General features: G+C 42.9%; 1 protein-coding gene across 1 annotated transcript; it reads left to right on the top strand.

Moving 5' to 3' along the window:
• The first annotated feature begins 1,156 nt into the window (after nt 1–1,156).
• Nucleotides 1,157–20,969, top strand: pdia6 (protein disulfide isomerase family A, member 6). The gene is made up of 13 exons (XM_063222452.1): nt 1,157–1,280; nt 2,658–2,802; nt 3,455–3,512; nt 3,830–3,956; nt 6,743–6,849; nt 7,819–7,967; nt 9,250–9,364; nt 9,921–10,061; nt 10,302–10,386; nt 11,426–11,498; nt 13,832–13,990; nt 19,268–19,364; nt 20,672–20,969. The coding sequence occupies exons 1-13, from the start codon at nt 1,265–1,267 to the stop codon at nt 20,738–20,740; spliced, it is 1,341 nt and encodes a 446-aa protein (XP_063078522.1). The 5' UTR covers nt 1,157–1,264; the 3' UTR covers nt 20,741–20,969.
• Nucleotides 20,970–21,650: the final 681 nt, after the last annotated feature.

The raw sequence follows: 21,650 nt of genomic DNA, 5'->3' as shown, positions 1-21,650 counted from the left end.
ACATTACATTACATTACATTGCATTTGGCAGACGCTTTATAACCAAAGCGACTTTCAAAAGAGGACATAATCATAGCCAACATCACTCGCAAATCTAAAGTGCACAGGAAATATACAGAACAACAAGTGCGGATGCAAAGAAGGGTTTGTTTTAATGTTTATATTTATGTTAGTGGTTTGACCTTATCCTATCTGTAGCCTAGGCCAGTGGTTCCCAACCTTTTTCTTAAGGGACCCATGTTTTTACTATTGTAAGCTTTGGTGACCCAACCACGCGAGCGCCCACACGAGACGGAGTCACAAGATGCCCTCTGTTTCCTGCGAAAACTAATTTTAGTTATTTTATTCCTCAATTCGTCTTTGGTCAAATATAGAATAGCCTAAATGTTTAACTTACAATTTGCTGCTTCTATGCATTTATTAGTTAAATGCTTTGTCATTTATTCAACATGGGCTATATATACACGTGTATTTCAAATGAAACCCCTTAAAATCAAGAGGGCTCCGCGACCCCCTGTGGATCTTTGGCGACCCATAAGGTGGGTCCCGACCCATAGGTTGGGAACCACTGGCCTAGGCTATTGACTTTTCTGTTTTTATTGAAACACAAGTCTAAAGTAGGCTACTCAATTTGAAAAATATATATGTGGTGCAAATATTGTGAAAAGTGAATGAAAATAAACTTAATTTGTTGTCCATTTTGTCATGCGTCTTTGTTTTGCTTTCCCATGTTATGTTGCATATCAGAGAAGGAACCTAGGCTATATATTCATAAAGCATTATCAGATAGCCTCCTACAATATATCAATACAACATCATTTGTCATTTACAGTCTGATTTATTCTTCATCGTATAGGCCTACTTAATAAGGCCTACAACTCATTTATTCTTCGCATATCATAATGTTTTTTGTGCATATTAAATGTTTATTATTCTTATTAAAATACTGGGCGCAAATTAAGCTAAGTTTAGGCTTACACTCGTCCTTTGATGATGTAAACTGAAGTTGAACTTGCGCCTCACTGTTTGGGCTGCGTTTTTTTTTTTACGGTTGTCCCTGGCACGCCACCGTAGGTACCGGCATCGATCCTACATGTCGAGTTTTGATTGGTCAGACTACAGCATGGGCATGGCCTAGCCAATCAGCGTGGGCCACGGTAAGATTCGGTTCATGTTTTACTGCAGATAGCTAGTTTTGGAAGACAGCTGTAATAATAGCGGCAAAGAAAGACATACCGGTATTTGCAAGGAGGTTTGAACAACCATGAGGGCAATTTTAGGTAAGTCTTACATGCATATAATGAATGCATGCTTCTGTTGGTGGATTTTTTGGGAACACCATGCAAGTATCGATGATGGGTAACCTCGAGAAGATGCTAACTTTGGCTGCGAAAACGATTCCCAGATTCACGCTCCCATCTCATTACACTCCCATTTCATCTCGCTCCCACTAGCCAGACTAACGGTACCACCGCCATATTACGGAGCCAGTTATCTTGTTGATGTTAGTTTTTTGTTTCTAACCCTAACCTTAACCCTAACCCTAAACCTAACCCTAACCCTAACCCTAAACCTAACCCTAACCCTAACCCTAAACCTAAACCTAACCCTAAATTGCTTGTATGTGGCAGTATATGATAATACGTGAAATATAATCGGGTGGGGACCGCAAGTCCGGGAGTGATAGAAACACCGGGGACCGCACGTCCGGGAGCGAACTCCGTTGGGAGTCTCAGTCTGTATGCCGCGAAAACAGTGGTACTCGAAACATTGTAACAGTGTTGTAAACATTGTAACTACTCTTCCTCTGTGTGTTGTAACGTAGAACTCTACTGTCAAAGATGGTACATTTTATTTGACATAATTGTCAGTGAACTGTGTCGTAGATGTTCTATGGATGACCAGAATAGAACAACGGGAAACTGATGCTTTGTGCTTTCTCCAAAACTCAACTCACTGTAGTAACAACAAAGTTATGGCGAGTTAATTGAAACCATGCCATGGTTGTTGTTACTATGTCCTTCAGTGAACTTTTGAAAATTAGAAGTTGTCTCTGTCACAGTATAGGCCTACTTTCACATGCTATTCTACTCATCGTTGTAAACACATGTATGTCTATGGAGGTTCAACTATTGCCTTCATAAGTAGCCTGTGGATATTAAGGATTGAGGAATCACTTGGGAATCACTGAGGAGAGTGGCTGTTCTATTAGGAAGTGCTTTTAGTGTTTTGTAGCTATGCTGGATAACTTACACCAGGGGGAAGTGCTGTCCTACTCTTTACTTGTTTGGCAGACTGAAGTTGGGAGAATTGAGATAGCCGACTTAAAAATTAAGCTTCTTGGGATATCCTGAAAATATTAATTGTGTAGAATTGGAGGTGTGCGACTTGAAGTGAATGTGAGTGAACTGTTGACTGGGGTCAGCTCTGTTCCCACAGCCCATTGGTCCCAGTCCTGCAGCTTATTCTTGCTGCTCCATGTTCCCACATTTTAAAGAACTTATTCAAATAAAGGCCCTATGGCAGGTATAGCTGTGGTGGAACCAATGGTCCGAAAAAGTAATGTTAAATGTCTTAATGATGCGGGACCAATGGGCTGTGGGAACATAGACAAGCTCCCCTGTGACTGTTTCATCTCTTCCCTTTCTCTCCGGCAGGTGTCTTGGTGTTTTCCTGGGCTGTGTTGTCGGCCCATGGCATGTACTCCCCCAGCGACGATGTGGTGGAGCTCACTCCCTCCAACTTCAACCGGGAAGTGATCCAGAGTGACAGCTTGTGGCTGGTGGAGTTCTATGCCCCCTGGTGAGCTTATGACCGACCCTGCCCTTCACTCTGGTGTGTGAGTGTGTGCGCGTGTGCATGAGGGGTGGGCAGGTGAATGGGTGAGGGCAGTATGACTCATCGTATCTCGTCCCCCCACTCCCCAAACAGCGAACATGGCACTGCCAGCACACATTCATAGCATTCCTTGTGGTGTAACCCTGGCTGATATTGATAAATTGTTTGTATCAATCACTACGTTTACATGATGCTATTAATTCCAAACTAATAATTCCGAATTAAATTGTTCCATCAAGTTTACTTTGATCTTTCCTTGAATTCCAAATTAATAGGTGTTTCCATTGACGTTTTCAAATCGGAATTAAGCTTCATTCAGAATTAAATGGAGTTAATTTGGAATTAAATACGTCATGTAAACGTAGCCATTGTCATTTCACTGCTAGGTAGACAGAGGAAAATAGACTAAATAATCTTACAAGATGGACATAAGGTAGAGGTAGACTAAATTATCTTTCCTAGAGCCATCAAATGTAGACACCACACCACAGCACACAGGTCAGGGTAAAGATCTACAGCTGCATTTTGTTCAGGGCCGTTAAAAGCCTGGTACACAGTTTGTCATTGGACCGGCAGACTGCTTTGAATCTTACCCGAGACACTTTCCTCTTTGTAGGTGTGGCCACTGCCGAAACCTGGTACCAGACTGGAAGAAGGCTGCCACTGCACTGAAGGTAGATCTCACACACAGACACAGACACGGGCATTGATGTGGCTGTAAATCTTGCTTACTCATTCGCACACACACACACACACTCTCTCTCTCTCTCTCTCTCTCTCTCTCTCTCTCTCTCTCTCTCTCTCTCTCTCTCTCTCTCTCTCTCTCTCTTTCTCTGTATTTTCTCTCTGTTGCTCGCTTGCACACACACAGGCATTGATGTGACTGTAAAGTGAGTTCAAACAAGGGGGCCTCAAATTGTTTGATCCTACAATGTGACCGTTGACCTTTTTCCCCTGACCTATGACCTCTGCTGTCTGTGTCGTCCTGCAGGGCATCGTGAAGGTGGGCGCTGTGGACGCAGACCAGCACAAGTCTCTGGGGGGTCAGTACGGGGTGCGCGGCTTCCCCACCATCAAGATATTCGGAGCCAACAAGAACAATCCGTCCGAATACCAAGGTACCTCACCTATAGCCTGATTATCATACACGTTCAAATCTCTTCGAGACTTGGTCTGACCAAGAGCATAACAATGAACATTTCCCAAACGGCATGGTTGACCCGCCTCCCTTGGTTTGCTTATGGTGGTTTGCTTACCGACAAAGAGTTCCCGTAGTTTAGGGAACTCGGAAAGTACTTGCAGCATCGCTCTTGACCTGACTAGTTGCAATGCTGAAAGTGTTGCCTCACTAGGAGGGCACAGCCTGGCTACCTCACCTAGTCTAGGTGACCTTTGCGTGCTGAATTTCCAGGATGCTGTTTTTCTTCTCTCGATAGGGATCCCTCTGCTGCTGCTGTATGCCTTTAAATGCCACGCCAAGCCACATGGGCAAAGGGGTATAAAGAAAACGTAAAAAGAAAATTAAACCAAACTCAGTGAAACAGCTGTGCATTACATTAGTGCAGCACAATATATCGAAAATGTATCGAAATCGCGATATGCGTATTGCGAAACTGACCTAATTATCGCGAACAAGTAAAACATTTCTGTCCAGTCCTATCACTTGCTGAATGTTGACAAATGTGCAAGAAATGTGCTGGTGTACTTGATAGACCTATTTTAATATTTATTTTTCTTCAAAATGCTACTATTACTATGTCAGAACGCTATAAAATGACTTTTAGGAAAAGCACAACAAATACCTCCTCTTAATGTATGTTCTCTACAAGTCTTCTGTTGTCCAGTCTTGCACTTTGTCTGTATGAGCACTGTCCATGTCCATACTGTCTTATGTCCATGTATGAGTACTGTCTATGTCTATACTGTCTATGTCCTTACCTAGATTAGTCTATGTCTGCATGGGATTTGCAAGAAATGTAATTTCAAATTCTTTGTATGACCAGTGCATGTAAAGAAATTGACAATAAAACCAACTTGACTTGACTTGAGAAGCCCGCCATGACCAAAGCCACGCATGTGTATTGCACGTATTGCATGCTGTTATGTATCGGGTTTTTTTTCTGATATTGTGCAGCTCTACTTTACATCACATTACACTTAACTGATGCTTTTCTCCAAAACGACTTAAGAGTTGTTTTAAGTACAGGGTATTGGTTACAGTCCCTGGAGCAGTGTAGGGTTAGGTGCCTCGCTCAAGGGCAGGGTATGCTTTTCCTTGTTATTTATCTAGCCATGGTGTGCTCAATTCAAACATATTATTGCATTCCAAAGAGGTAACTGGTACAGGTAACGTTCCTGTATCAACCCTGCCACTGCATTTACTACGCTGTTGTTGGGCAATATGTTAACAGTGGATGCTGAGTGCAGAATGTTTTGGCTGGATACAGTAATAATCTTTTGAGGTTTTGTGAAGGTTGTAGAATACCTTTTGGCTTTTGACTGTACATGTTAGAATATTTATTATAGTGTAATAAAAGTTGTGACGTACCGGTATACTCTGCAATAAGCCTGCGATCGTTTGAGCAGGGGTGCACGCTTTGCAACTTGATCTGACTTTCAACTGTCGGTTTAGTGTACAGTGCAAGTATACAAGTTATGCAACTGTTTAATTTGGACGCCTTGGAAGGGAGTCAAGAGCGAAGTGTAATATTTCCGTGTGCACAGGGCGCAATGTGATCTGTTTTAGTGGCGACTGTGGGTGTTTATGGAACCGACCTAAGTGGCATGTAAATATGCAAACGACCAACAGACAAGATGACACAATGTTGTGAAGAGTTGTGTGCACGCAACTATTAATGGCAAATCTGTCTTATCGGTGGATTTTCTGTTTGTAATAGTTATGCGTAGGCTTGAATATAAATTGTAAGGTAAGCTGTCTCACTGTTAATGGGTTTGATGTAGCCTTGTACAGTTTTGATGTAGTGTTACTTGTGGGCTTGGATACAAATTCTTTAGCAAACATGACGACTGTCTAGTTGTTTGAATGTATTTCTTAAACTTATGGCAGTTGTTGATGGATGTATACATACATGCAGCAAATGCCGGGAGGTTGGCCGCTGGCTGGTTTTCAACCTGGGCCTCTGGGTCTGGTGCTAAACGTGTGCTTATCCACGGGGCAGTAGATCAGAGGGTTGCAGGTTCGTATCCCACCCTTCCACTCCCTTTCTCAATCCAAGTGTCTTTGAGCAGGGCACCTAACCCCACACTGCTCCATGACTGTAAGTCACTTTGGATCATACAGTATGTCACGTAAGTGAGTACACCCCTCTCATTTTTGCAGATTTGTGAGTATATCTTTTCATAGGAGAGCATTAAAGAAATGTCCCTTTGACACAATGATTAGTGACCTTTTAACAACATATATAACCATTTAAATTTCTTGTTTACTCAGAAAAAATCTAAATACAGCCATTAATGTTTGTGTAATCATTGTGTCAAAGTGCCATTTCTTTAATGCTCTCCTATGGAAAGATAAAATCACAAATCTGCAAAAATGTGAGCGGTGTACTCACTTGCGTGACATACTGTAAGTGTCAGCTAAGTGCAATGTAATGTAATGTAGCTCTGACCACTACACAAGCACACAGGTGTGGCACTATCGACTGGGTTGAGCAGCACTATAGACTAAGCACTGTCACCATGCTGTGTGATGTGATGCCAGAGCTCTGTGTAGTGTACCTTTTGTAACAGGTGGCAGGAGTAGTCGGGCTATGGGGCGCTCTCTTCATCACACACACACACACACACACACACACACACACACACACACACACACACACACACAGTGTTGGTGATTTCCTGTGCCTTCTCTGTGATGCGAGTGCCTTTGCTTCTCCTCTTGCAGGTGGCAGGAGTAGCCAGGCCATAGTGGACGAGGCCATGAACACCCTGCGCTCTCTGGTCAAGGAGCGGCTCGCGGGCCGCGCTGGAGGCTCCGACTACAGCAGACAGGTGTGTGTGGGAAACATGACACACACACACACACACACGCACACACTTCCAGACATGGCAAACACACACAGATCGCATGCACACACACACACAGACATACTCAACACATGCGCACGCAGGCACACACACACACATGCACATAGCTTGTGCTATACACACGAATAACTCGCACTATACACACACATAGCTTGCATTATACACATACACATAACTCGTACTACACACACACACACTTGCACGCACACACACACACACACACACACACACACACACACACACACACACACACACACACACACACACACACACACACACACACACCATATGGCCAATTAAACCCCATGCCCATGTCTGAATTACACACTGCAGTAGATGACACATGGGACAACTATTTCAAATCATTTTGCCAGGCAACGCCACACAATAGGTCCCCAATGTGCTGATATTGAAGGACTGTGACAAATTTGCTGGCTGTTGCTGAAAGCCCTCTCGACCACGATAACTAAACATGTTGGCTAATGAGAGAAAGTGTCCAAGCAAGACCTAAGAAATGTTCCCTACAATCCCAGAAAAAGTTTTCCATAACACTTTAGCATGTTAATGATTCTTACACACACACACACACACACACACACACACACACACACACACACACACACACACACAGACACACACACACGACAATAACAATAACAAGACTTTGTTTGCTCCAACGCTAAGTGCCAGCCTCACATGTCGAGACCTTAAGTGTTACTTTGGTTGGGTGGTATCCATGGTAATCCCAGTAAAATGAACTCTAGCACCTCGGCTGTGACAATGGCCACTCCTGTCTGGACCAGCTGTCACGATGAAGGGGACATTCTCGTTGTTGTCATCGTTGTTGTTTGTCACAGTTCCCATGGCAATTCTCTCTCTCTCTCTCTCTCTCTCTCTCTCTCTCTCTCTCTCTCTTTCTCTCTCTCATTTTAGAGTGGTGGTGGTGGCGGCGGTGGTGGCAGTGGGGGCAGCAAAGAAGATGTGGTGGAGCTGACCGATGACAACTTTGACCGCACTGTGCTGCAGGGCGAGGAGGTGTGGATGGTGGAGTTCTTTGCCCCCTGGTGTGGCCACTGCAAAAAGTGAGTGTGTGTGTGTGTGTGTTTGTGTGTGTGTTGGTCACATCAGTGGTTCAAGAAAGCGCTTTTGCACACCTCTGTAGTTGGGCAGGTGCGTAGGATATTGTCCCAGTGGGGTTGTCATTTTAAGTGTTATATAAATCCCCCACACTGTCCATTCCACCAACAAACTTTTAATTCAAAGTTTCGGTCATCCGGCCTTCTTCAGGTAAAGTTACATCAATGGTAAAACTAAGAGGAGGTGGGTGGTGTGGGTATTTTATTTTGCAGTTGAAGGTGATTACACTGTAGCGAAGGGGAGTAGAGTTGCCCAGCCGGGACTCGAACCCAGACCTTCTGGGGTAGTAAACCGGGGCTCTGACCGCTACACCAAAGAGCCAGGCTCGTTGGCATGTTAGTCAGAACACACCCACAACCCTAGTGATGGTCACTCCATCACACTGCCTTCCCCTTCGGGAAGCGCACCTGTGCGCTTCACACACTCATGGTGTCCCTCACGCAACTGCCCATCATGCTTCTCCCATCCAGTGTGCCCCGTCATCAATGCTTCACCCATCGCTGGGGTCCCTCGCACCGGGGTCACCAATCCTGGGGGTCCCTCACATGGAATTACGGCTCACACACAATGGGTACGCTTCCGATGGCCTCATGGTACCATCCCACTTCTGACACCATTTGTAGCGAAGGGGAGTAGAGTTGCCTAGCCAGGACTTGAACCAGGACCTTCTGGGGTAGTAAACCGGGGCTCTGACCGCTACACCAAAGAGCCAGGCTCGTTGGCATGTTAGTCAGAACACACCCACAACCGTCACTCCATCACATACACCTTTTTGTTTAAAACCACCCTCTAATACAACAAAATAGATCTGCAAGAATGCCTCACTCCCCGTTGTAGAATTGGCCAAGATTAGTAGTTTTCCACAGATTTTTCCACCTTTTAAAACAGACTTCTGACATTAGTCATGCAACCACAAGGCTCTAGGAGATTGTCCAGTTGCTTACATCTGAACTGTTTGCACAGCAGAACCTGGTATTCCAATGCTACTTCAAATCAGAGCTCTGGCCCAGCCGTGGCTCAAACGGCTGGGCACTGGACCCTTACACCGGCGACCCGGGTTCGATTCCAACCTGGGTCATTTGCAGATCCTTCTCTGTCTCTCTCTCTCCCCCCACTCGTTTCCTGTCTCTCTCTGAAACATAAAGGCCCAGAAGCCCAACAAAATATCTTTATATAAAAGAAAAAATAAATCAGAACTCTGACCTGTCTCTTGTCTGGCGTCTACAGCCTGGAGCCAGAGTGGGCTGCCGCAGCCACGGAGGTCAAGGATCAGACCAAGGGCAAAGTTCGCCTGGGGGCAGTAGATGCCACCGTGCACCAGATGCTGACCAGCCGCTATGGGGTAAGTAAGTCTCTTGGATGATTGGTTTAGTAAATTAGCCGAGTATGGGTGAGCCTCTCTCTACTAGGATGGCGCTCTAGCCTGGATCATCCTTACGGTAGGGACACATACACGCGAATTTGCAAACTTTGCCATTCATTCCTAGAGGCGAAGGCAAGCAATGGCAAGCGAAAGCAAGCCAACAGGAGAGAAGCGAAGCGAAATTATTAAAGAAGGTTTAATGTTATGCAAATGAGGAGCGAATTTGCCTGCCGCGGCCCAATCAAATCAACAACATAACTGTTCCATTTCATTTGATTCGCCGCGACGACCTGATGACGGTTGGATTTCGCCTCTCTTCGCTTCGCTTGCTTCGCCTCCTATGTGTCCCTACCGTAACATATTAAGCCTAGCAGGCCTTGTGTAACTGTGGGCGATACCCTAATATCTTAGGATGGGACCAAATGCTGTGTTGCCAATGCGCTTTCACTTTCATATTCCATTTTTGAATTACTGTACTTCAAGCCCCTTTCCCCTGTATCCTGATGAGGCGTGGCTGCTCTTATTATGCCTGCAGATCCGAGGCTTCCCCACCATTAAGATCTTCAAGAAAGGAGAGGAGCCAGAGGACTACCAGGGAGGCCGCACCCGCGCGGACCTGGTGGCACACGGCCTGGAACTCTTCTCTGACAACATGCCCGCGCCAGAGATTCTGGAGGTGAGCCTCTAACTGTGTGTGTCCGTGTGTGTGTCCGTGTGTGCGTCCGTTTGTGTGCCTGTGTGTGTGTGGTTTTTTTTTTTTTTTTTCCCCAAGCATTTCATTTAAAATTCTGTCCTATTCGACTACTAGAACACTGTGTCTGCTGTGTTCTCAGCTGCGTGTCTGCTGGTCTACTGCATTGTTGATATGGCAGCATGTTGATAATTCTCCTGCGTGTCTGTGTCTGTGTGTGTTAAGATGGTCAATGGAGACGTCTTGAAGAAGTCCTGTGAGGACAGCCAGCTGTGTGTCATCGCCGTGCTACCTCACATCCTGGACACAGGTATGTGGTCACCATGACGATAGCGTCCAGGCGTCACTCCCTGCTGCTCTGTTCTGTGCTACCTGGGAGACTAGTACTTGCCATGCTTTTAGACCATGGTGTGGTGCAGCACAACCCAATTAAACACACATTTTCCCCTGTGACAAACTCTTCACATCAGCTAGTTTAAACACTTGGTTTGTCTTAATTTTGGGTGCCGGGGCAACCACACCACGCCGCATCATAACATGTGACTTTGCTCTGTGGCGATCACTGGAGACTAAGAAGCTGCTAGTCAGTGCTGAGCATAGAATCTATGGAGTGAAACGGAATGACAAGCAAGGACCTCATCGGCCTGATTGGTGCTTCATTATGTTGCATTCCATTTCAGTGATTACCGGTACTGTTGTGACTCTGGCCTCTGTCACGTTTCTGAAAGCCCAAAAAGAGTTGATTGTCAGTAGGGCTGGGCAATATGATGATATATATCGTTATCGTGATATAAAAGTGTATATCGTGACCTTTCTCCTATATCGTTTATATCATGATAGTAATTTTTTATCAATTTTATGCAATTGAATGTCATTTAATCACATTTCAGTTGTCACAATACACACTATAAGTTCATGTAACAGTACAAATAAGAATAAAAAGATCCATTTTAAAGAAAGGTTGTTTGGCGACATGAAAAAATAAAGAGCAAATAAAGAGAATAACTGAAAACGTATGTAATTGTGCTATATCGTGATACAGTATATATCGTTATCGTGATGTAAAGTAATCCATATCGTGATATAGGTTTTTTTCCATATCGCCCAGCCCTAATTGTCAGTATGAATTCAAAAATAAGTTTGCATTAAAAAAAGAAAAAGCCATGGCCCTGCCGTGGCCTAACGGTGGGGCACTCGTCTGCTATGCGGCCGACCCGGGTTCAATTCCGACCCCTCCCTGTCTCTCTCCCTATTCGCTTCCTGTCCACCTCTCATACTGTCCTCTCATCTATGGCAGCCATTCACACTAACTACATGACTGCTACTGTATGTTCTCTGGTGTTCCTCAGGAGCTGCTGGGCGTAACGGCTACCTGGAGGTGATGCTGAAGATGGCGGACAAGTACAAGAAGAAGATGTGGGGGTAAGGCGAAAAGCAATGACTTACACGGCAAGATGGAGTAGGACCAAATTGTACATTAACCCATTTTAGTGACATATACGCTGCATTAAGCATCATGAGATTTTTATTAAAAATGTGGGTATGTTAGAGCTGAATGAACACATTCTAATGCAAAGTGAGGGTCCTAGCTTTTAAATGTAACTTATTTCATGTTTTTATGTGCTTCGCATGCTGTTATATTTAGGTTTTAATAGGCAGAGGGCACCTTTACCCTAAAATGGGTTAATGAACACTCAGGAGACACTTCTTTCCAAATTTGACTTACCGTTATTTAGATATGGGCTAGCAGTTACAGTCCCTAGAGCAATGCAGGGTTAGGTGCCCTTGCTCAAGAGTAAATTCTCATCCCACATTCTTCCCACTGTTACTAAATTTAAACCGGCAATCTTCCAATTAAATTGCCATCTCCATGAACTATTTGGAAAATTACTGCCTGAAAGCAGCCTGTATTGTCATAATACACAGTATATTGAGAATTGAAGCCTCCTCTTAAAATTGCACGCAGCTCAATATGTATTATCGGTACACATGATTTACCATTAAAGTCTAGTCAACCAGAGACAATACATACATAATATACTTTGAAATACTAAAAAAGAGAGATGGGGAGCACTGCCTTTGGTCTGAAAACAATTGTGCAGTGCAGGTGCTCTTCAAGGGAAAAAGGGCGTCTTGAACATCAAAATAAAGGGGGATCCTGAGGCAACTGTTAAGTCCTTTGTTTCATTTGTGACACACGCCTCTTCCTTCATTTTTTTGATAATGTGAAATATCTTTGATACATGCCCTGCCGTGGCCAACCGGTAGGGCACTCGTCTGCCATGCGGTTGGCCCGGGTTCGATTCCCGGCCCGGGTCCTTTGCCGACCCCTCCCCGTCTCTCTCCCAATTCACTTCCTGTCCACCTCTCCCACTGTCCTATCAAATGAAGTGGGAAAAGACCAAAAAAATATATACATATACAGTGCCTTCAAAAAGTCTACACACCCCTCCTCAAATGTCAGGTTTTTGTGATGTAAAAAATGACAGAAAGACAAATAAATTCACAGCTTTTTCCACCTTCAATCTAAACTATTAACCTGTACAATGCAATTGAGAAACAAGCATGAAGCTTTAAAGGGAAACAATAGAAAATAAAAAACCTCAGTTAACATGGTTGCATAAATATACACCCCCTTAAATTAATACTTAGTTGCAGTACCTTTGGGCTTGTCTGGGCTATTCCAAAACCTCAATCTTATTCTAGTGAAGCCATGCTTTTGTAGACTTAGGCGTGTGCTTGGAGAAATTGTCGTTCTGAAAGATTAGTTCCTCTGCATCTTCACCTTTCTACCAGGGGGGGCGAAGGTTTTGTGCCCCTACCACGGCCCCTGTTGAAGTTTTCATAATTCCCTCCTCCCTAATGAAGGCCCAGCTGAAGAAAAACAGCACAAAAGAACAATGCTGCCACCACCATACTTCATGTTAGGTATGGTGTTATTGCGGTGATGTTTTGCGCCAAACATACCGATTTGAATTATGACCAAAAAGTTCAATCTTGGTGAGGTAAGTTTTTCAAAAAATACTTCTGTAATCTCCCAAATGCATGTGGGAAGATGTGTTATGGTCAGGTGAAACAGAGGTTGAACATTTTGGACATAATTCCAAAAGGTGTTTTTGGCACAAAACATCACCACAATAGCACCATACCTAACGTGAAGTATGGTGGTGGCAGCATTGTTCTTTTGTGCTGTTTTTCTTCAGCTGTAACTGGGGCCTTCATTAGGGAGGAGGGAATTATGAACATTTTCACAGGGGCCGTGGTAGTGGCACAAAATCTTTGGCCCCCTGTTAGAAAGGTGAAGATGCAGAGGAACAAATCTTTCAGAACGACAATTTCTCTAAGCACACGCCTAAATCTACTAAAGAATGGCTTCACTAGAATAATATTGAGGTTTTGGAATGGCCCAGACAAGCTAAACGTGCTGCAACTAAGTATTAATTTAAGGGTGTGTATATTTATGCAACCATGTTAATTGATGTTTTGTATTTTCTATTGTTTCCATTTAAAGCTTTATGCTTGTTTCTCAATTGCATCGTACAGGTTAATAGTTTAGGTTAAAGGTGGAAAAAGGTATTAAATTATTAGTCTATCTGTCATTTTTTGCATCCCAAAAACCTAGCATTTGAAGAGGGGTGTGTAGACTTTTTGAAGGCACTGTATGTGTTAAAGTGCTGCACCGTATGCATTTTACAGCATTTCCTGCCTCTGACCTCCTCACTTCTTCCCTCATCTTTTTCTTGCCCCTCCCCCAGTTGGCTGTGGGCAGAGGCGGGCGCTCAGATGGATCTGGAGTCGGCGCTGGGCATCGGGGGGTTCGGCTACCCCGCCATGGCGGCCATCAATTCCCGCAAGATGAAGTTCGCTCTCCTCAGAGGCTCCTTCAGCGAGACGGGGATCCACGAGTTCCTCAGGTGAGAGACTGCGGAGATGAGATCGCAGAGAATACTGTGCGCACGCACGCACACACGCACGCATACGCACGCACACACACTCTCTCACCCAGTAACTAGATTGGTGAAAATACTCACCTCTTATCATGTTTCCCAACCAGGGGTATATGTACCACAAGGGGGTATGCAAACCCAATGCAGGGAGTATGTGGAAAAGATTAATAACAAATGCATGGAGTCACATTGTGATAGAGGAAGAAATGTAGAGCACGAGTGAGGGGTTACTCATAGTTAGGACAAAAAAGCTTAAGGTGTACACAAGAAGAGAAAGGTTGGAAACCCACTATAAAATACAATTAATCTGTGGGAAATAATGTAGTACTGATTGTTGCACAATCCTGGGGTAAGTTTCTCAAAAGAGAAGTTGTTAGCCTGTTAGCAACTTCGGTAGTTGCCAATGGGAAAATGCATTGAACAAAGTAGCTAATGTAGTAAGCAACTTTGGTTTTGAGAAATTCATCACTGTTTAGATGAATGAAGGAAGAGAAGGACAGCACTAAGTAGGCGAATAAACGGAGAAAAATCTGAAGTGTACTGTCCTTCTCTACCTTCATTCATCTATGTTTTTATGTGGGATTCAGCACCCAGTTATAATCTGTATTAATCAGTAGCCGATAGTGTGAGCGTGTCTCCTCCACTTCAAAAAACAATCCTGTTAGGCTCATCTAATGTTAAGGTGCATAGACAATATGCCTTTGATTTTAAATAATTACATTTCATTCAGTCAACACAATTCAGCCCAATGTTGTGGGCACAGTAGGGAATTATTGCTCGTTTTTGAGTTATTATTTTTTAACCTGACTTGACATCCATCATTCAGCCCACAAACAGCAATACAACCTCTTCTATCCAAAGTATACCACAGTCATTTGCAGATAAGCTTACGTGCCCCAACACTATGGAAGGGCCTCCCACGTGTGATTAGGGATGCTGGCTCTGTGGACATTTTTAAGGCCAGGCTGAAAACATTTATGTTTTCTCATTTTAGTGAGCCAATTGTATTTTTCATTTTCAACCTGCAATTTTAATTATGTAGTTTTTGTTTACTATTATTTTATATTTTATTCAATATTTTATGTAATATTAATTATGCATTTGTAAAGTGTTCTGAGACCATACTATGGTGATACCACACTATAATAAATTGGAATTGAATTGAATTGAAAAAATGTTACACAATATTATCCTTCCTGTGTTGTGGCTGATGGTCGGAAAAAGGTACCACAATACAGGTGGCAGTCCTTGCTGATACAGTATATCACGAAAGTGAATACACCCCTCACAGTTTTGCAGATTTTTGAGTATATCTTTTCATAGGAAAGCATTACAGAAATGTAACTTTGACACAATGATTAGTGACCTTTTAACAACATATTTAACCGCTTACATTTCTTGTTCACTCAGAAAAAAACAAAATACAGCCATTAATGTTTGAACATGTACTCACAAAAGTGAGTACACCCCAGATTAAAATCCGGTAGAGAAGGGGCTATGTTGGCTCGAATCGTCTCGAAATGAAACGAAATGAAAAGGGATGACAAGGGAGGTCATCAGTGTGCGTTTCAACCTTTCTTTGCATTGAACTTTTACATTTTGAGTCTGCATCTGGCTTAAATAGATTGGTGTGAGATTTGAATGCAATCCTATGGAGAATATCATGATCTGCTTCAGTAGTCACAGTGCATGTTGACATGTATGTTTCTTTTAGGTGTATTTCAGATTGCCAATGTTGACAGCATTCATGCATCCCCAAACCATGTCAGTCCCACTACCATGCTTGGCTTATGAGAGGATACACCTTTTTTGTAAAACTCACTTGTTTACCACCACACATGCTTGACACCATCTAAAGCAAATTTGTTTATCTTGGTCTCAAGAGAGATGAACAGACCAAGGATATGGATCACTGGAACCATGTTGTGTGATCTGAAGAGACCAAGATAAACAAATTTGCTTTAGATGGTGTCAAGCATGTGTGGTGGTAAACAAGTGAGTTTTACAAAAAAGGTGTATCCTCTCGTAAGCCAAGCATGGTAGTGGGACTGACATGGTTTGGGGATGCATGAATGCTGTCAACATTGGCAATCTGAAATACACCTAAAAGAAACATGCATGTCAACATGCACTGTGACTACTGAAGCAAATCATGATATTCTCCATAGGATTGCATTCAAATCTCACACCAATCTATTTAAGCCAGATGCAGACTCAAAATGTAAAAGTTCAATGCAAAGAAAGGTTGAATCGCACACTGATGACCTCCCTTGTCATCCCTTTTCATTTCGTCTCATTTCGAGACGATTCGAGCCAACATAGCCCCTTCTCTACCGGATTTTAATCTGGGGTGTACTCACTTTTGTGAGTACATGTTCAAACATTAATGGCTGTATTTTGTTTTTTTCTGTGTGAACAAGAAATTTAAGCGGTTAAATATGTTGTTAAAAGGTCACTAATCATTGTGTCAAAGTTACATTTCTGTAATGCTTTCCTATGAAAAGATATACTCAAAAATCTGCAAAACTGTGAGGGGTGTATTCACTTTCGTGATACACTGTAGCTGTTGAACCTATTGCCAGGGGTTCCATGGGATCAATGGGATAACTTATCAATTCAAAAGGCAATAAGTGTATGCACTGTACTCTATGTATGCATATGCATGGTATACACATTATGATCACTATAAAACAGTCTGATCTGATAAAGAAAGGAATCAGAATGGCTGTTTGAGACTATATTGATTAGATTTAGGAGAAAAAAACTTTTAAGTACTGTCTGCTGAAGTTCCTAGAGCAGGGGTACTCAATTAAAAGTCCCCGAGGGCCAGTTTTTCAAAATTCCTCCCAATAAAGGGCCGGGCCGGGCTGACACGACACGACCCCCACCAAAAAAAATATTTCAAAAAAAATAAAAAATGATAAGGCCTTTGTAATCACAAAACACACACACTCACACCCACAGCAGATATTTAGTTTCCAGTGACAGGATGGGAGAACATTTCTCTCATAAAGGGCCTGCATTTTTCTGGAGCACTGTGGGGTGAGGTGCCTGCCTTGCTGTCATTGCCAACCACCCTTCAGTATTTTTTTTTTTTATGACATAAGATTATCTTTTTTAAATGACATAAGATTAGCCTATATTTGCAGACTACATTCATAAACATTTATTTCTTAGTGAGAAAACCAATAAGCCTGAAGATAACACTTTTCAAACAAATGTTGCTTATTATGACTTTGTTTATGCAGCTCTCACATGCATAATGAGAATCAGATGCAATAATGGACACAACAAAGAGGACACATAGATAGGAGGACACCAGGTTTTGCCAACAAGAAAATGGCACATTGATGCAATGTTGATTAAATGCAACAGCCAATAATAAATAATCAAGTTGCTCATAACTTTGTTTGAAATCTTATGAGGGGCTTAGCTTTCCAAACGAACTATTTGGGGACTGTTTAAAAGTGTGAAAAGTTTATCAAGCAATTCGTTTTTAAGTAGGCTACCCCTAGTTAGCTGCCAGCAGAGCTCAAACACAATTTGCCTTCATTTGTGTTAGCAACTAGCTACAGCTAGTGCTAAACCAATTCGAAGTCCTAACACACTGTATGCAATGAAATGTGGACCATTACTTTCAAAAACGAGGCAAAGAGAACTTTGTAAATAATTAATTTACAAGTTCTACCGTCCTTCCCTTCAGTAGTCTACCTCACAACAGCCTCTGCCACCCTCAAAGTCACTTCTGTTTGGAGCCTGCAGGGAGAATTAGCTGATGATAATGTTCAGCATGGAAAATTCACTGCATATTGGAAGCTGAATTCTTCACTCCTTGAAGATGAGGCATTAGTGGTAGCCATTAACTCCATGATAAGTTCCTATTTCAGTAAAGCTGTTAATGAAAACAAATTCTGCAGCAACTGGGAACTTCTCAAATTTGAGATTCAATCTACTTTTAGAAAAGCTGGTGCTAAAAAAGCTAAACAAAACAAATCAGAAGAGGCAACCGTTATTAATAGGATAGTAAATTTATCTTGTCTTCCCTATGATGAATTAAACGAAAACCAGAAAGCTGAATTAGTGGAAATGCAACATAAACTAGATGACATTTACACTTGTAAAGCTAAGGGTGCTTTTATTTTCGTTCTAGAAGGCAATGGCTTGAGGATGGAGAAAAGAATACCAGATATTTTTTTAACTTAGAAAAGCAGCGCTCCCAATACAACACTATAAACCAATTAATGTCAAATGGTGCTGTTTTGACATCTCATAGTGATATATCTAATACATGTAAAGATTTCTACCAAAACCTTTACCTTACTCATTTTTCACAATTGAAAGCTGATGACTTCTTTAACTCCCTTCTCTCTAACAACTTAGCCACTTTATCTGAAGCTGACAAAACTGTATGTGACTCAGTCATCCTACCCAAGGATATAACGGAAGCAATTAACCGGCTTAAATTAAATAAATCACCTGGTAATGATGGCCTAAATGCTGAGTTTTACAAGAAATTTTCTAAAGTGCTTGTGCCATTCCTGCATAAAGTGTATTTAGAATGTTTAGATAATGGGGTTCTCCCCCCTTCCATGAATCAAAGTATAATTACCTTACTACCAAAACCCCACAAAGATCATCTCCATTTAGAGAATTGGAGACCAATTAGTTTACTAAACAACGATTACAAAATCCTGGCAAGCATACTTGCCCAAAGATTAAAAAGTGTAAAAAAAAAAAAAAAAAAGCCTGCAGGGAGAAACTGATTGAGGGGGCGGAGACACGGCACGCATCTTCCTAGCGTCTGTGGCGCGATTTCAAAATAAGAGCCGGCAGCGCGATCGGACCAAAAAAAAAAAAAAAAATTTTTTTTTTTTTTTTTTTTTTTTTTTTTTAAATTTCAAAATTATTCGAGGGCCAAAAATAGATTTCTGGCCCGTGGGCCGCTATTTGAGTATGGGGGTCCTAGAGCCTTACCACCTTGTACACTTTTGTTCCACTCACTGCGTTTACATGAGACATTTAATTTCCAAATTAACTCACTTGAATTCTAAAGAAAGGTTAGTTCCGCTTTTGAAAACGTCATGTAAACTCCTCTTAATTCGGAATTAGATGAAAGATCAAAGTAAACTCGACTGAACTATTTCATTCAGAATTATTAATTCGGAAATTAAAAATACCATGTAACCAAAGCCATTGTCTGCCATCTGAAGCTGTATGAACCTGTGCTCTGTTTGACCCTCACAGGGACCTGTCCATGGGCCGCGGCTCCACATCCACCGTGGGAGGCGGGGCATTGCCAAAGGTCCACAGTGTGGAACCCTGGGACGGCAAAGATGGAGAGGTGAGGAAGGGAGGGCTGTATGTGCACCTCATTATGACCACCAACCACTGCAAGCCAGCCAGCCAATCACTGTACATGTTCAGTGCCTCTAATCAGGCAGCCAATCAGAGCCCAACAGGATTTCGTTCCGTAGGCACGTTCTTGATGGAGTGGCGTTATACAGTAGTACTGATCTCAATATCACCTGCAGAGAGTATCTATGACAACGCTAAAGTGTATTGTTTTAAAGTGTAGCCACGCAGGCTTGCTTTATCAACATCTCACCTATTGACCCCAGTACACAGTGTTTACACTGTGTTTGTGAACTGCTGCACAGGTTTGCAATACAAAAGCGTCCTTAGTGATTAGCTGAACCATGCACTGTTCTGCTGTGGGTCATACGTCTGGAACACGTCAAGCAGGGTGGCAGAGTTTTACAACATGCAGGCAACCAGTGACTGCACAGCTTCCTCACAAGAGACCTTTGATAGGAAGGAGTGTGGGGGAGGGAAGGAAGGAACGGGTGGAGAAAGCCTGCTAGTGCCAGTGTTTATGTATTTGTGGACTGAGCAAGCAAGTTAGTCGGTGGGTGTTTGGGTATGTGCTTGTATGCATGTCAACATGTCCTTGTCAGAGACAAGAGGCAGGAACAAACTAAAACGATTGAGAATCAGTTTTAGGTCTTGTGAGATAAATATATTTTTGTTGCGTGATTCTTTTGATTGAATCATTGAATCATTGAATTCTCTTTTCCACACAACACAACTTGGCCGCCACTTTTTGCTTTTCTAATAGCAAAAAGTGGCGGCTGAGTCGCCCTGTGACGAACTGTAGACCTACTAGAAAACCGACAGTGGAAAAGCGACTTTAGTGACAAAATGCAGATCAAATGTGCGGACTTCCTCTGTAAAGAACCTTAGTTAGCTGTTCTGCATCTTAACCAGGGATGAGTGATGATTTCCAGCCCCCCAAAAAAGCTCAAATCCCGCCCAATTCTATTGATTTCTATGGCCAAAAATTAGCAGAAAAACCTGCCCCAGTGCCATTTTTACCCAGACGGGCATTCCTAAGCAGGAAACCGCCTGATCTGGCAACACTGGATGTGCACAAGTTTTATTCTCAACTGGTGGTTGCATAATGTCTCTCGGGTCTGAAATATGCTGTGTCATGCAACTTATGTCCCAACCTAAATTCTCTCTCTCTCTCTCTCTCTCTCTCTCTCTCTCTCTCTCTCTCTCTCTCTCTCTCTCTCTCTCTCTCTCTCTCTTTTTCTCTTCTCTTCTCTTCTCTTTTGCTCTCGCTCTCGATCTTGCTCTCTCTCTCTCTAGCTTCCTGTGGAGGAGGATTATGACCTGAGTGACTTTGACATGGACGATTTGGACAAGGACGAGTTATGAGTTGTGACACGTGGGGGCCTGATTAAAAGGGAAGAAGGGCCCACTGTCCAGGCCTCTTGGCATGTGTGAGAAACCGTGTATGTGACCTTGTGTGCGCGAGAGCGAGAGAGAGAGCGAGAGAGAGTAATGCCCGTCATATGGTCTGGTGCAGATGGAAAGAGCCAGAACCACAAAACTTCTGATTTGGTGTGTGTGTGTGTGTGTGTGTGTGTGTGTGTGTGTGTGTGTGTGTGTGTGTGTGTGTGTGTGTGTGTGTGTGTGTGTGTGTGTGTGTGTGTGTGTGTGTGTGTGTGTGTGTGTGTGTGTGTGTTTTGTAGAGTGTGAGACAGTCCTGTCATATGACTTGAGGTAGATGGATGAGTGCACTAGGGCTGTGTGTGTGTGTGTGTGTGTGTGCGCGTGTGTGCGCGCGCAGAAAGTCTTCACATTTTTGTGGTGTCTTTTTTTTCTGTGTGAAGCACTCTGTGTACATTTGTCTGCCTGTATTCGTACTCCAGTCAGACGGTACTTTGTCCTTGTGTCTTATCTGTTTTCCCCCTCATCATCTATCTTTGTCTGCCCAACCCCACTGCACTCCTCTTGCCCCCCATCTCCTGTGGTTGAAGAGAAATGGGGCAAAGGGGGCAGTTTTGTTACTGACTAAAAACCAAAACCAGTACACACACACACACACAAATGCACGCACACACAAATGCACCCATACACACATATCCAGTGGTGTAGTCTACGTAGAATGCAGGTATACGCAGTATAACCACCTCAAATGTTCAGGGATTTCAGTATAACCAACTATAATTGATTGATCCATTATTTAGGATAGCACAAATATATACAGTATACCCACCACAAAAAAGTAGACTACACCACTGCACATATCCATACATATACACACGCATACATGCGTATACTG

Source organism: Engraulis encrasicolus, chromosome 18, assembly GCF_034702125.1.
Source record: "Engraulis encrasicolus isolate BLACKSEA-1 chromosome 18, IST_EnEncr_1.0, whole genome shotgun sequence".
In the NCBI taxonomy this organism is placed as follows: Eukaryota; Metazoa; Chordata; class Actinopteri; order Clupeiformes; family Engraulidae; genus Engraulis; species Engraulis encrasicolus.
This window is presented reverse-complemented; position numbering and strand designations above follow the sequence as displayed.

Bases quoted from the DNA above. Each gene is read 5' to 3' on its own strand.
- pdia6 (XM_063222452.1), top strand. The intron at 6,850-7,818 runs GTGTGTGTGGGA...CTCTCATTTTAG, and splicing joins GCTCCGACTACAGCAGACAG to AGTGGTGGTGGTGGCGGCGG. The intron at 7,968-9,249 runs GTGAGTGTGTGT...TGGCGTCTACAG, and splicing joins TGGTGTGGCCACTGCAAAAA to CCTGGAGCCAGAGTGGGCTG.